This window comes from Dendropsophus ebraccatus, chromosome 5 (genome assembly GCF_027789765.1).
Source record: "Dendropsophus ebraccatus isolate aDenEbr1 chromosome 5, aDenEbr1.pat, whole genome shotgun sequence".
Lineage (NCBI taxonomy): Eukaryota > Metazoa > Chordata > Amphibia > Anura > Hylidae > Dendropsophus > Dendropsophus ebraccatus.
The window spans coordinates 90,092,429-90,107,494 of record NC_091458.1 but is presented as its reverse complement, the minus strand read 5'-3'; the positions used below and the strand labels follow the sequence as shown (position 1 = coordinate 90,107,494).

The following is a 15,066-nucleotide window of genomic DNA, read 5'->3' as shown; positions in this document are numbered from 1 at the left end:
TCCCGATCGTTGAAACAGACTGCCGGAGGTCTCTTACCTGCCTCCATGCGGTCCGATCGGCGATCTGCTACACTGAGCCTGCACAGGCAGGCTCAATGAGCAGATCGCCGATAACACTGATCAATGCTATGCCTATGGCATAGCATTCATCAGTGTAGAAATCCAAGTAGTGTATGTAAAAGTCCCCCAAAGGGACTTCAAAAGTGTAAAAAAAAAAAAAAAAAGTTCAAATCACTAACACACAACCCCAAAACCCCTCCCCCAATAAAAGTCTAAATCACCCCCCTTTCCCATTATATAAATAAAACATATAAAAATGAATAAATAGATAAACATATAATATACCGTAGCGTGCGTAATTGTCCGATCTATTAAAATATAACAAGCGTCATTGCGACCGGTAAACGGCGTACACAAAAAGAGGGGAAAAAGTGTGCGGATTACCGATTTTATGTTACATTATATATTAAAAAAAATCAATAAAAAGTGATCAAAACGTCCGATCTTCACAAATATGGTATTAATAAAAACTAGAGATCATGGCGGAAAAAATGACACCCCATACAGCCCCGTAGGTGAAAAAATAAAACCGTTATAAGCGTCACAATAGGCCCATTTTATTAATATTTAATTGCCAAAAAAAAGGATTTCATAAAAAAAATATATATATAACATTAGAGAATCTGTGTAACCTGCATATGGTTGTGTTCGGACTGACCTATAGAATAATAGTGTCATGTCGCTGTTACCATATAGTGCATTACGTAGACACAGGAACCCCCCAAACGTTACCATATTGCATTCTTATTTACGATTTCACCTATTTATATCTTCATAAATAATATATTTGGAATTCCATCATACATGTTATGGTAAAATGAATGACGCCATTACACAGTACAACTATTCCTGTAAAAAACAAGCACTTACATGGCTTGTAGATAGAAAACTGAGAGTGCTAGAGCTCTTAGAAGGGGAGGAGGGAAAATCGAAAGCCCTAAGATCAAAATTTGAGCGGTCCACTGGGTCATTTTGGGCCTGGTCCTCAAAGGGTTAAAAGGGGCACTCCAGAAGGAAAAAAATATACTTTTAGATAAGCTGGTGTCAGAAAGTTAAACAGATTTGTAAATTAATTAAAATTTTCGCCAGACTTCTCTTTAAAGTATTGTATTTCCCTCCCAAGTTATACAAATCACCAATATACACTTATCATGAAAAATTCTTATAAAATGCTTTTTTCCTTGCACTTACTACTGCATCAAGGCTTCACTTCCTGGATAACATGGTGATGTCACGACCCAACTCCCAGAGCTGTGCAGGCTGTGGCTGCTGGAGAGGATGATGGCAGAGGGATGCGCAGTGTCCCTCCAGTGCCCTGTGTCCCTCAGTGTCCCCCTGCCATCCTCCTCTCCAGCAGCCACAGCCCGCACAGCTCTGGGAGTCGGGTCGTGACATCACCATCTTATCCAGGAAGTGAAGCTTTGATGCAGTAGTAAGTGCAGGGAAAAAAAGCACTTTATAAGCATTTTCCGTAATAAGTGTATATTGGGGATTTGTATAACTTTTTTTTTTTTTTTTTTTTGGGGGGGGGGGGGGGGGGGGGGGAAATACAATACTTTAATAAAACTAATAAATACAAATTTTCACTGGACTTCCCCTTTAAGTCTATTTAAAGGAGAAGTCCGGCCAAAATTAATTTTTGATATGTTGTTACTTATGAAAAGTTATACAAATTTCTAATGTACATTAATTTGACAGCTGCCTCCGATTAGCTAATTAGTGGGCACAGCGATCAGACCGTGCCCGCTAATAGCGGCGGTCCCGGGCTACACGCGGCACCCGGGACCGCGGCGCTTCAAAGCGGGGTCGCCGCGCAGCCCCGCTTTAAAGTGCTATTGAGGACATATGACGTACAGGTACGTCATATGTCCTTAAGAGGTTAAAAATGTCAAGCCTTCAAGTACTTATAAGCTGCTGTGTGTCCTGCAGGAAATGGTGAACTCTTTCCAGTCTGACACTGATCTCTGCTGCCACCTCTGTCCATGTCAGGAACTGTCTAGAGCAGTAGAGCTTTTTTTATGTGGATTTCCTACTGCTCTGGGCAGTTCCCGTTACAGATAGAGGTGGCAGCAGAGAGCAGAGTCAGCCTGAAAAGGAAAAAACACTAAGTACATGAAGGCTTGAGATTTTTTAAATAGGAGTAATTTAAAAACCTGTATAACTTTCTGACACCAGCTAATCTGAAAATGATTTTGTTTCCGGAGTACTACTTTAAAGTTAAGGTAACAAAAATAGCGCTGAGGATGAAGGTAAGAAAATTACCTGCATTCTATGCGCTATGGAAATATTTATAGGTTAGTCTGCCGAGCTGCTAATTGTTTCTCTTTAGTGCATGAAGCAGCTACGGGCCCTGGCCAAGAGCATCCTTTCCTAATTTACAGGGGTTATTAAGACTTATCCTCACAAAAGGCAATTAATATTAGATTGTCAGATTGAATTATACTACCCCCATAACCAGCTGTTTGAAAGGACCAAAACCCCTTCAATATTTACTGCTGCTTGTCTTTGCATTGCCCCATTCACTTGAAGGATAGGCTACCAATTTTTAAAGCCTGGGTTGCCCCTCCTTTTTAAAGTCTTTACTAAATTGTTGTCATAAGCACGGTGGCTCAGTGGTTCAGCATTTCTGAGGTCCTGGATCCACATCCCACCAAGGACTACATCTGCAGCCACATATTTGTGTAGATTTCCTGTGGGTTCTCCTATTTCCTCCCACACAGATGATCTTGGAATTTACACTGTAGGATCTAATGGAGAGACTTACCAACATGAGCTGTATGAAGTGCTGCACAATAAGTTGTTATAAGGATTAAAACCTTACAACTATTTGATAAATCTGTTCTTCTGGGATTGATCCTCATGCAGAGGGCCTGAATTTTACCTACATATTGCAGTAAAATGACTGCTGATGAATATTCTGTAGGGATCCTCTATATACAGCATTCTTACAGGATTTAGCAGCTGACTGGTTTATTATGTGACACAGTGTATCATATACACTGATGAACCTGATTGTTCACAGTTCTCATCCAGATATTCGCATACATTACCGTTGTTGCTCACTCTTATATGACGCTTTCTCCATAAAACATTAAGAATACCTTATTACCAATCTTTACTCAGGATAAGAACACCTGTAAGTCGCAACCTATTGACTAAAAGCTGCCATACAGAAAGGATCAAAATATGGCTCTTATGGAGACATTGTATTGTGTGTACGCCAAAGGGGTGGAATAAACAGACACATACCAGACAAATGTCCTGTCAAGCCCATATAAAAGATATTGCATATAATTTTATATGACTGATTTCCAGCTACCTGGGAAATTTGTCTCATTCATTGTGTTGGGAGTGTAGAATCTGTTACAAAGTTAGTCCCTTTTGAGGATCCTTAGGGCCCTATTCCACCGGACGATTATCGTTCAGATTATCGTTAAATCGTTCGAATCTAAACGATAATCGTTCGGTTGAAATGCAGTTAACGATTAACGACCGAACGAGAAATTGTTGATCGCTTTATAAGACCTGGACCTATTTTTATCGTTGCTCGTTCGCAAATCGTTCGCATTGAATAAGACATCGTTCGGTCGTTCGCAATAGATACGAACGCAATAGCGAAGAAATACGGAAGAAGAAACGATCGCAATTACGATCATAAGTAACGATTATTGTTCCATGGAAATGAGTGAACGTTTTCAGGTCTTTCGCAATAGCGGTCGTTTGAGATCGTTAATCGTTAACAATTATGCTAACGATAATCGTCCGGTGGAATAGGGCCCTTAGGGTATGTTCACACTGAGTAAAAGCGGCTATCCCGCCTGGCTCAATGTCCCACAATGTCTCTATAAGAGGGCTCACGCGCATCTGCTTCTATTGCTCACCGCTCAAAGAATTGACATGATTCTGCCGATTTTACCCAGTATGAACATACCCTTATTGTAATGCTTCATTTTCCCTGTGGTGATCCTGCAGGATGCAGAATACGCACAAGTTTCAGCAGAATACCAATCAGTAGGGACTACAGCACTGAACAAATATTGGGGGCCCTTGGACAGTCCCTTAAACTAAATTGACATTTTAAAGAATTGTGTCACAAATATTTACAGACTTGTAAGGTGTATGGCTGTCATGAAAAAAAGGTTACTATATGGCCTCAAGATGATGTTACACATAACCATGTATTAGAGACACCTGTAAACTAAAACTTGTTCTCTGTCAAAGCTGTGTAAAGCTGGGTTAGGACTTTGGTGTGATGTGAGAATTGCAGACATCAATGTGCATATATATCACATAGGGTTCAGCATGGATAACAATGGATAAAGTCCTTGAATAGAGCTAAACGGACTAAAACCGCTGGCCTTTCTTTCCCAATTGTTAATGGGAAAGAAAGTGCTGAACTGTGCTATTCAATGATGTCACTGATAAAACTATCCACCAATGAGACCGTCCTTTGAAAGACAATGGGATTTAGAGCCATTCATCCGAAATTCCCCTCCAAGCACCACAATGTGTCCTGCTGAGGAAGGCTTAGGTCACATCCAGAGTAACAAAGACCTTAGCTGCCTGTGGAATATTTTGGCTGAAAATGGTGAAAGTGATGAGCTGTCATTCAACATACAGTATGAAGCGCTGGTAAACTGGACCTATAGTTCTATAAGCTCAGGACAGCCTATTGCTGAATTTTATATTTTTTTATTTAACGTGTCATACAAGTTAGGCTCTTCTCACACAGCCCCTCTGCTTGAGCACACTGTGCCATCCCAAGCAGTAAACCTTAACAGATGCCAAAATGACCACTATGCTTTCATTGGATACCGGGGGTTTACAGACTTTAGGGTCATGGGTCAGAAAAACAAATACCAAAGAAAATGTAATACTGTATGCCTGATTAACAACATATCCATCAGCTGGTAAAACTGTAAGGGGAGAGCTGGTAATTTCCTGCCATTCATCATGTGATGAGGATGCAATCACTGGCGTTGCACTGGGGTAAACCTAAGGGCCCTATTACACAGAGATTTATCTGACAGATTATTGAAGCCAAAGCCAGGAACAGGTCATTAAGACAGATTTCTCCTCTTCTCAAATCCATTCCTGGCTTTGGTCTAAAAAATCTGTCAAATAATCTGTCTGTGTAAAAGGGCCCTTCCTTTAGCTGATGTGTACCCAATACTGAGGTAACTCGCTAAGAAATATAACACCTCTGACAGGGCATCTGCTAAGTTAGTACTTCTGTACTTCTACTCTGTAAGACCACAGCCCAACACATGATCTATCTGGCCACAAGTTATATATTTTGTAGGCTTGAAGATATTTAATTTGTGCCTTTTTGTTATGCATTGTGGGCTTCTAGCTTTTTTAAGGCTACAGTAAAAATATGTTTTAATACGTGCTTACTGGTGTACTTATTGGTCAAAAAGCCATTAGCAAACTTCCTAAAATATATCGTGCTTTGTCAAGAAAGCTTGATGTTAATAGGTTTCTAATACCACTTGTATATGGAGATATGGCAAGCACTGGTAATTAGAGATGAGTGAAGCACAAAGGCTAAACTTCTGAAATTGGTTGGTAAGGAACTGGTTGGCATGAAATCCAGTATGGTAATTGTCAGGTTTTTTTAAAAAAAGCGATGATCGTGGCCTCAAAATGAGGAGGTGAGAGGATTACAATTCCAGAGATTTTAGTAATAACAGGATGTTATATCACTTAAAGTGTACCTGTCATTATAACTTTCAAAACCTAAATCTACAGTAGATGTGATATAATGCAAGTTTGGAATTTACATTCATAATTTTTTTTAGTTATCACGGGAGACATGCCACTTCCTGTGTTTAGCCTTTTTTTTCCCCCAAAGAGTCTAAAAACAGGAAATCCTGTGTTTCCCAGATCTGCACACTCACAGAGAAGGCAGTCATGTGATTGATGGACACATTGAGCAGTCACTCTCTGCTGGCCGGGACTTAGGGTATATTCACACGGGCGGGCTCGCAGCGAGATTCTCGCTGCGAGCCCGGCAGGTCCTGGCAGTTCCCATACACTACATACTTGCTGCGGTCTAAACGACCGCAGCGAGTATGTAATTATACCGCCCTTAACCCCTTCTGTATCCCCCGCTGTAAGCATACTTTACCTGTCCTTGCTGCACGGGTCCGGCGTCCTGCTCTCCTGTCCGGCCAATCCAGTGTGTTGCCCAGCCGCAGCCACTGATTGGGCAGACGGGAGAGCAGGACGCCGGGACCCCGTGCAGCAAGGACAGGTAAAGTATGCTTACAGCGGGGGAGCAGAAGGGGTTAAGGGCGGTATAATTACATACTCACTGCGGTCGTTTAGACCGCAGCAAGTATGTAGTGTATGGGAACTGCCAGGACCTGCCGGGCTCGCAGCGAGAATCTCGCTGCGAGCTCGTCCGTGTGAATATACCCTTACTGTTCTTGGTTTTTTGTTTTTACAACCAGCACAAGACTAAAAATCTGCCACCCGGAGACCTGGATCTGGATTTCTGATAACTATCGCTTTGTTTTACAGCATGATAAAAAATGAATGTAAGCTTGCTTTATTTCACATCTACTACTGACTTACATTTTGAAAGTTATAATGACAGGTACAGTTTAAGGTTATGTAGTTTTTAAGGCAGTATTACACGGCTAAACCCACAGTAAAGGAGCGCTGATCTGCTACGTGAATATGGGTCCTCTGACCCCTCAACTTGTGAGGAGGCTAGTGCATCCGCCAAATGACTGGGGTCATAAGAACTGATGCACAGATCAGCTGATCCAATCGGTTCTGAATTTCAAGTCCGACCAGCAAACAGCTGTTTTTTTTCCTGTGGCAGGAGGCAGTCAGCTGACTATTAAAATTCAATGTTGTCCATGTACTAAACAGAGATACTAAGGGAAAGGAGCCCTGAGCAGAGTCCCCTTTCTCACTCCTAAAGATAAGTCTACTGTTTATTCTATGAATGGAGAGCAGAAAAGCTGTCACAGGGTCCATCTCCTCCATTCTCAGAGCTCAGGAAAGTGTATACATCCAGGCAGCACACATTTATTCCAGAATAAGTACAGTCATTGGGTGAGTCAATGGGGATTTATAGAGCTGAAGTCTGTAGTATATGGTAGGCACTTATGGTGCGCTTACACAGGCAGATTTATCTGACAGATTTTTGAAGCCAAAGCCAGGAACAGACCATAAACAGGGAACGGGTAATAGAGGAAAGACTGAGATTTATCCTCTTTTTAAATCCATTCCTGGTTTTGGCTTCCAAAATCTGTCAGATAAATCTGCCTGTGTAAACGCACCATTACTCCACAGCATGTCTTGTAATGAAACTATCCAGTAAAAAGAATCCGAAGCACTCAAGTGCCACAGGATAGCGCCAGGAGCGCACCTCTACAGAACGTACCCCAGCGACGTTGAGAAAGATCCTGGATAGGGTCGAGATGTCCACAGTCGCTATAAACCAAAAATTATCTCTAAAGAAAGTATTGTTATTTTCCCGGCCTTACCTTTATTCATGCTGTAAATAAATTTATGAACACTTTTTGCATATGAAAAACGAGTGCTTCGGATTCTTTTTACTGGATTATATTTGGATGAAAAATCCGTTGGTGATTAGCACCGATTATTCCTGTTGTGCACCCCTAGCTCTTCTACTGACTTGTAATATAACTATGGCTTTGCATCAGGTGTGACAATAGACACTGGGAAATTAAACATAATGCTCACATTGACATTGTTCTTATACTGGGAATCACATGATTTTGTTGGTATAAGATAAGCTACGAATTATGGTGCATTCTTACATGGTACTTTTTACATCTCTCTACTTTAGAGAAGTGGTGAGAAGTGTAGTGACCAGTAACATCGGACAAATCTGCAAAATTATGAGGTAAAATCATAAAAAAAAGCTATGTCAGTCTGGCAGTTTTCCAAATTAAAAATGTAAAAACGTTTTCCAGTAGATTTTATGGTAAAATGAAGGGTATTTATAAAATGCAACAAGTTACTAACATGCCAAAAACTGGTGAGGGAGCTGCAAGTCTGTTCTGCAGTGATAAGTTTACTCCGACATCCTTCAGCTTGTGTCTGGAATAAGCGCCAGTGTTAGGGACCCCCCCCCCTATAGGCTCATCTTGCAATGTGGGGGTCTTGTCAGCCCTTTCTGCCTCCAGGTCAGCTGCCAGATGGGGAGGCCTCCTCAGCCTGGACACTGGGTATGGCAGGGAGCCCCCTTACCCTGATGGCAGCCAGGAAACTAACCAGTGAAGGGGAAGCTTGGGGGAAAGGAACAAAGACATCTGCTCCATCAGCAGCCACTGGTCCTGGTCACTGGTCACCATCAGCAGCCACTGGTCCTGGTCACTGGTCGCCATCAGCAGCCACTGGTCCTGGTCGCCATCAGCAGCACTGGGAAGCTTCCCAATAGCCGTCAGTCACCTCTGATTCCAGCAGGTGTCAGGGCTCATGTGCAGTCTATGGCCCCCAGCCTGCGGCTCTCCAGCTGGTACACAGAGCCCAGCATGGCAGTCCCTACAGGACAGTGACATGACACCGGCAGCCGGGGATACCTTATTAGTGGCCGCTTCGCTGTAACTTGTGGGACTCTTCCGCAGTGACCGGGATGGGTCAGAGGCCACGGAGCAGCGGGGAGCAGAGGAAAGTTCTGGTGACGGGACCGCTGCGGGGCAGCCAGAAGGGAAGCAGCCGGGGTCATCACAGCCCCGGCCACCAGGTCGGTGAGCAGCCGGGCGCAGCAGCTGTAGGGTGCCGCTCTTTGCTAACACGTGGGCCGCGTCTAGGACATGAGGTGACAGGGACTAGCACAGGAACCGCATCGCCACACACATCTCCTCCCCCCGGCCCCGCTCACCTCGGCCTGCTTCCTGGTGCCGTTGTCGGGGCTCAGCAGGTTCTGCAGGAGCAGGTAGAATTGTTGCTGCTCGGCCGCCATGTCCGCAGCTCCACACACGGGGAGAGAGCGAGAGAGAGAGGGCGCGACACTGAGCGCGGGCCGGAGAGCTGCCTGCCGGGGGGCGGGGCTAGGGAGGAGGGACACTGGCCAGGCCGCGCTCTGACCTCACACGCCCCGCGCGCTGGACAATCTCCGGCACGCCATTGGGCCGCATTGGCAGGGGGCGGGGCCTGCGGCGGGTGAAGCCGGCAGGAGGCTTTTGGCGCAGCCGGGGAGACGGATTGGAAAAGGCAGCTGATTGGTTCCAGGAGGAGCAGCTGGTCAGAGGGGAGGCGTGTCCGCGAGAGGTTGTCAAGCCATGACGTAGCCTCACAGAGGATGCTGGGCTGCGTGTGTCACAGGAGACGCGCTGCGCTGTAAAAAGCGCGGGAGATGTGCCGGAGCTCAGACAGTGACCAGTGATGTCTATGGAGGAAGTGCGGGGGGTGGGGCTCCTCTCATCTCCCACTCTGTGTGCTGGGGTGACAAGTGTCTCCACACACCCACAGTGAAGCATAGCCCTGAATAATTATTGTTATAGCCCTGAATAATTATTATTGTAGCCCTGAATACAAGACGTTCACTCTTTAGGGTGCATTTACACAGAGAGATTTATCTGACAGATTTTTATCGTGGTAAATACTTGAAATCAAAGTATTTTAGGAGTGATACCTTTATTGGCCAACAAAAAATTGTTAGAGCTGTGAGCTTTCGGGATTCACAAGATCCCTTTGTCAGACAAGTTCACAAATGAATGACTTACAGAAACAGCACAACATTTTAGGGATGTTACAAGCAAGAAGGGAGAGACATCTGTGAATTGGGGAGGGGGGGGGGGGTCTGAGGGGGTATATACACTCACCGGCCACTTTATTAGGTACACCATGCTAGTAACGGGTTGGACCCCCTTTTGCCTTCAGAACTGCCTCAATTCTTCGTGCCATAGATTCAACAAGGTGCTGGAAGCATTCCTCAGAGGTTTTGGTCCATATTGACATGATGGCATCACACAGTTGCCGCAGATTTGTCGGCTGCACATCCATGATGCGAATCTCCCATTCCTCCACATCCCAAAGATGCTCTATTGGATTGAGATCTGGTGACTGTGGAGGCCATTTGAGTACAGTGAACTCATTGTCATGTTCAAGAAACCAGTCTGAGATGATTCTAGCTTTATGACATGGCGCATTATCCTGCTGAAAGTAGCCATCAGATGTTGGGTACATTGTGGTCATAAAGGGATGGACATGGTCAGCAACAATACTCAGGTAGGCTGTGGCGTTGCAACGATGCTCAATTGGTACCAAGGGGCCCAAAGAGTGCCAAGAAAATATTCCCCACACCATGACACCACCACCACCAGCCTGAACCGTTGATACAAGGCAGGATGGATCCATGCTTTCATGTTGATGACGCCAAATTCTGACCCTACCATCCGAATGTCGCAGCAGAAATCGAGACTCATCAGACCAGGCAACGTTTTTCCAATCTTCTACTATCCAATTTCGATGAGCTTGTGCAAATTGTAGCCTCAGTTTCCTGTTCTTAGATAAAATGAGTGGCACCTGGTGTGGTCTTCTGCTGCTGTAGCCCATCTGCCTCAAAGTTCGACGTACTGTGCGTTCAGAGATGCTCTTCTGCCTACCTTGGTTGTAATGGTTAGCTATTTGAGTCACTGTTGCCTTTCTATCAGCTCGAACCAGTCTGCCCATTCTCCTCTGACCTCTAGCATCAACAAGGCATTTCCGCCCACAGAACTGCCGCTCACTGGATGTTTTTTCTTTTTCGGACCATTCTCTGTAAACCCTAGAGATGGTTGTGCGTGAAAATCCCTGTAGATCAGCAGTTTCTGAAATACTCAGACCAGCCCTTCTGGCACCAACAACCATGCCACGTTCAAAGGCACTCAAATCACCTTTCTTCCCCATATTGATGCTCGGTTTGAACTGCATGAGATTGTCTTGACCATGTCTACATGCCTAAATGCACTGTTGCCGCCATGTGATTGGCTGATTAGAAATTAAGTGGTAACGTGCAGTTGGACAGGTGTACCTAATAAAGTGGCCGGTGAGTGTACATCACATAGATAAGCCAGGGCAATAAAAAGGACTTGTTGTAAATTAAAGCTTATTTGGAAGTCCAAGATTTTTGGTCTGTTAAGTCTTATCTGTGGAGTGTGTCCATGTAGTGGGTCATAAATCCAGGTGCCAGGTTTAATCCATGTGTTAAGGACTGGAATGTTTTTATCAATTTGAATTCCCACACTTTCCTCTCTCTGTCACTCTGGAAGTGACCTTTGAGGACCATAACCTTTAAATCTGTTATTCCATGGTCCAGTCCTGAGAAATGTTGGCCTACAGGGGTGTTGAGACTTGTTTATTGGACTTTCTACATCCTACTAAAATACATAAAGACGGTAATCCAGGGAGACCAATAATCTCTGGTATTGGGACACTAACAGAAACCATTTCTGGCTGGGTTTAAAATATTCTAAAGCCTTTGGTGAAGCAAACACCTAGTTATGTCAAGGACACCACTGACATTCTCTACCAACTGTCAGCCCTGGGCCCACTACCACAGGATACAATATTGGCCACCATGGATGTGGAATCTCTGTATTAAAACATCCCCCATGAGGATGGCATTGCTGCCTGCCAACACTTCCTTCAGAAACACAACAAAGCCATGGAACCAACAACACAACTCATCAGGTTTGTGCTTAACCATAACTATTTTTGTTTTGGGGAAGACATGTATCTGCAATGTATGGGAAGTGCTATGGGAAGCAATATGTCTCCTCAATATGCCAATCTCTTCATTGCCAAATTGGAGGAGGAGTTCCTTAATACTTGTATGATCAAACCGCTGGCATATTTCCGGTACATTGATGATTTACTCATAATTTGGACAGCATCGGAAGAGGAACTGCTTACCTTCCACAGCAACTTTAATAACTTCCATCCCACCATCAGACTTACACTCAGCTACTCCAAATCCAAAATCCATTTCCTGGACACAACCATATCTATAGAGAACAACACCATACAAACATCAATCTACAAAAAACCTACAGGCCACCCAGCATACCTGAAATGGAACAGCTTTCATCCAAACCACACAAAAAGTCCATCATCTATAGCCAAGCCCTCAGATACTTTAGGATTTGTTCTGATGATAAAGATAGAGAACACCACCTATCATCTTTAAGGGTGCCTTCAAACCTACCGACTCACAGCGTTAATAACGCTGCGAGTCGGCTAGGTCCTGGCAGATCACTGTCAGTACATACACACAGCGGTCTGAACGACCGCTGCGTGTATGTAAATCTGCCGGCCGCTTAACCCCTTTTGATGCCAGCCGGCCGCCTCCCGCTCCGCTCTGTATACATACCTCCTCGCTGCACGGGGTCCCGGCGTCCTGCTCTCCCGCCCGGCCAATCAGTGGCTGCGGCAGGGCAAAACACTGATTGGCTGGGCGTGAGAGCAGGACGCCGGGACCCCGTGGAGCGAGTAGGTATGTATACAGAGCGGAGCGGGAGGCGGCTGGCCGGCATCACAAGGGGTTAAGCTGACGGCAGATTTACATACACGCAGAGGTCGTTCAGTGTACTGACAGTGATCTGCCAGGACCTAACCGACTCGCAGCGTTATTAACGCTGCGAGTCGGTAGGTGTGAAGGCACCCTAAGAGAGACATTCCTAAAACAAGGCTACCACCCAATAACCATTGATGAACAGATCCACAGAGCCGAGACAAAGACTCCTGGAATATAAGCAGAAGGAGGAGAACAGCCGGGTGCCATTAGTGGTCACCTATAACCCTCATATGAAGATCCTAAAAAGATTGCTGCTGAACTACAACCAATATTCCAGAGGGACAATAGACTGAAAGAGATTTTCCCAGAATTACCTCTTCTTTCATTCAAACAACCCCCGAATTTAAGAAACCTCCTTGTAAAAAGCGCTCGGACATCAACAACAGAGACTGGCACCTTCCCTTGCAACAACAGAAAATGCAGCACATGTCCCCACATATTGCAAACAAACACAATCCGCATCCCCAATACACAGCAGGACTACACAATTACCAATGCTTTCTCATGTACATCCTCCAATGTGGTCTACATGATAAAGTGTACACGATGCCCCACAGGGATTTACATTGGGGAAACAAAACAGAAACTACAAACTAGAATGAACTTACATAGACATACAATAAAAAGAAGTCTCAACACCCCTGTAGGCCAACATTTCTCAGGACTGGACCATAGAATAACAGATTTAAAGGTTATGGTCCTCAAAGGTCACTTCCAGAGTGACAGAGAGAGGAAAGTGTGGGAATTCAAATTGATAAAAACATTCCAGTCATTAACACATGGATTAAACCTGGCACCTGGATTTATGACCCACTACATGGACACACTCTACAGATAAGACTTAACTGACCAACAATCTTGGACTTCCAAATAAGCTTTAATTTACAACAAGTCCTTTTTATTGCCCTGGCTTATCTATGTGATGTATATTCCCCCCCCATTCACAGATGTCTCTCCCTTCTTGCTTGTAACATCCCTAAAATGTTGTGCTGTTTCTGTAAGTCATTCATTTGTGAACTTGTCTGCCGAAGGGATCTTGTGAATCCCGAAAGCTCACAGCTCTAACAATTTTTTGTTGGCCAATAAAGGTATCATTCCTAAAATACTTTGATTTCAAGTATTTACCACAATATGGATTTTTCTGGGTAACACGGTACCATACTATACAATTTTTTTTTTTATTATCTGACAGATTTTGGAAGCCAAAGCCAGAAATGGATTTGAAAAGAGGTGAAATCTTAATCTTTCCTTTATGACCTCTTCCCTATTTATAGTCTGTTCCTGGCTTTGGCTTCCAAAATCTGTCAGATAAATCTCTCTGTGTAAACGCACCATTATTCTTCTAAAAGGCTTATGGCATTAACTCAGGATAGTCACTGGGGGAATTTAACCCCTTTGTGCTGCAGCTAGTTTAGGCCTCCCATATGGGTATTACATTTTTTTTATTGTTGCCCCAGCTGCAGGCTGCTACAAATACATATGATGATCAGCTTCGTTCTGGTCTTACGGCAACGCTTGGATCCCGCTGACGGTGACATCACAGCTCTTCTGACCTTCTTTCTACAGGTCTGTTGAAGGCCGGAAGTCAGGGTTACCAATGCATCTCTATGAGAGTGCTGAGAGACCTCCTGATCTGCAGAGCTGAAGCTGAAGAGGTCACATGGACGCCGATCATCATTGGTTAGTATATGTGGAGGAATAATAGCTGGAGGAATAATAATAAAAAAAAAACTTCTATAATGATCAAAATCTCACTATGCAGTTATAGCTCTGTGATGCTTTAAAGGGAACCTGTCACCGGGGACGTGGGCACAGAGCTCCTGGAGCCGGTCCCAGGACGAAGATATCAGCGCCACATGGCATGCGCATGTGCTGCAGGGATGAGTCTGGCGTCCACCCCGAGCAGGCCGGCCGTTGCTATGTGCGACCAGTGTCACCAGCCTGTTAGGGGGGAGCGCCATCAATGGGTAATCTACTTACCTATCCATGGTGCCCCCTGCAGGGGCACTCCCCACCCCCTGCTGCGCTGTACATTGTAGCTATGCGCGCTCGTAGCTAACTTCAGCAGCAGCACTGACAGAGAGAGAGCCATTGGCTCCCTCCCTGTCAGTCACTCTTGTGGCCACACTTCCTGCGGTCACAAGAGGCTGCACTCTCCCTCTGGTGTCGGCACCAGGGTAAGGGGAGAGCAGCCTCTTGTGAACGCTGCAGTGTGGTCACAAGAGTGAAAAGAAGAGGAACGCGTGGACCCAGGTGAGTAAATGTGTTTGTTTTTTTAATGTTATATGGGAGGGGGGGTGCTATATACTATTGGGGGAGAGCACAGGGGGGCTATATACTGTTGAGGGAGCGCACAGGGGGGCTATATACTGTTGAGGGAGCGCACAGGGGGGCTATATACTATTGGGGGAGAGCACAGGGAGGCTATATACTATTGAGGGAGCGCACAGGGGGGCTATATACTG

At 44.8% G+C, this 15,066-nt stretch overlaps 1 protein-coding gene across 1 annotated transcript in view; it reads right to left on the bottom strand.

Moving 5' to 3' along the window:
* IPO5 (importin 5) overlaps positions 1–9,107 on the bottom strand; it is a 50,904-nt gene extending 41,797 nt beyond the window's left edge. Inside the window, exon 1 of the mRNA XM_069972943.1 lies at positions 8,927–9,107. Coding sequence (XP_069829044.1) covers positions 8,927–9,007 — 81 coding nt within the window. The 5' untranslated portion in view covers positions 9,008–9,107. The remainder of the gene's footprint in view (positions 1–8,926) is intronic.
* Between the last annotated feature and the right edge of the window lie 5,959 nt (positions 9,108–15,066).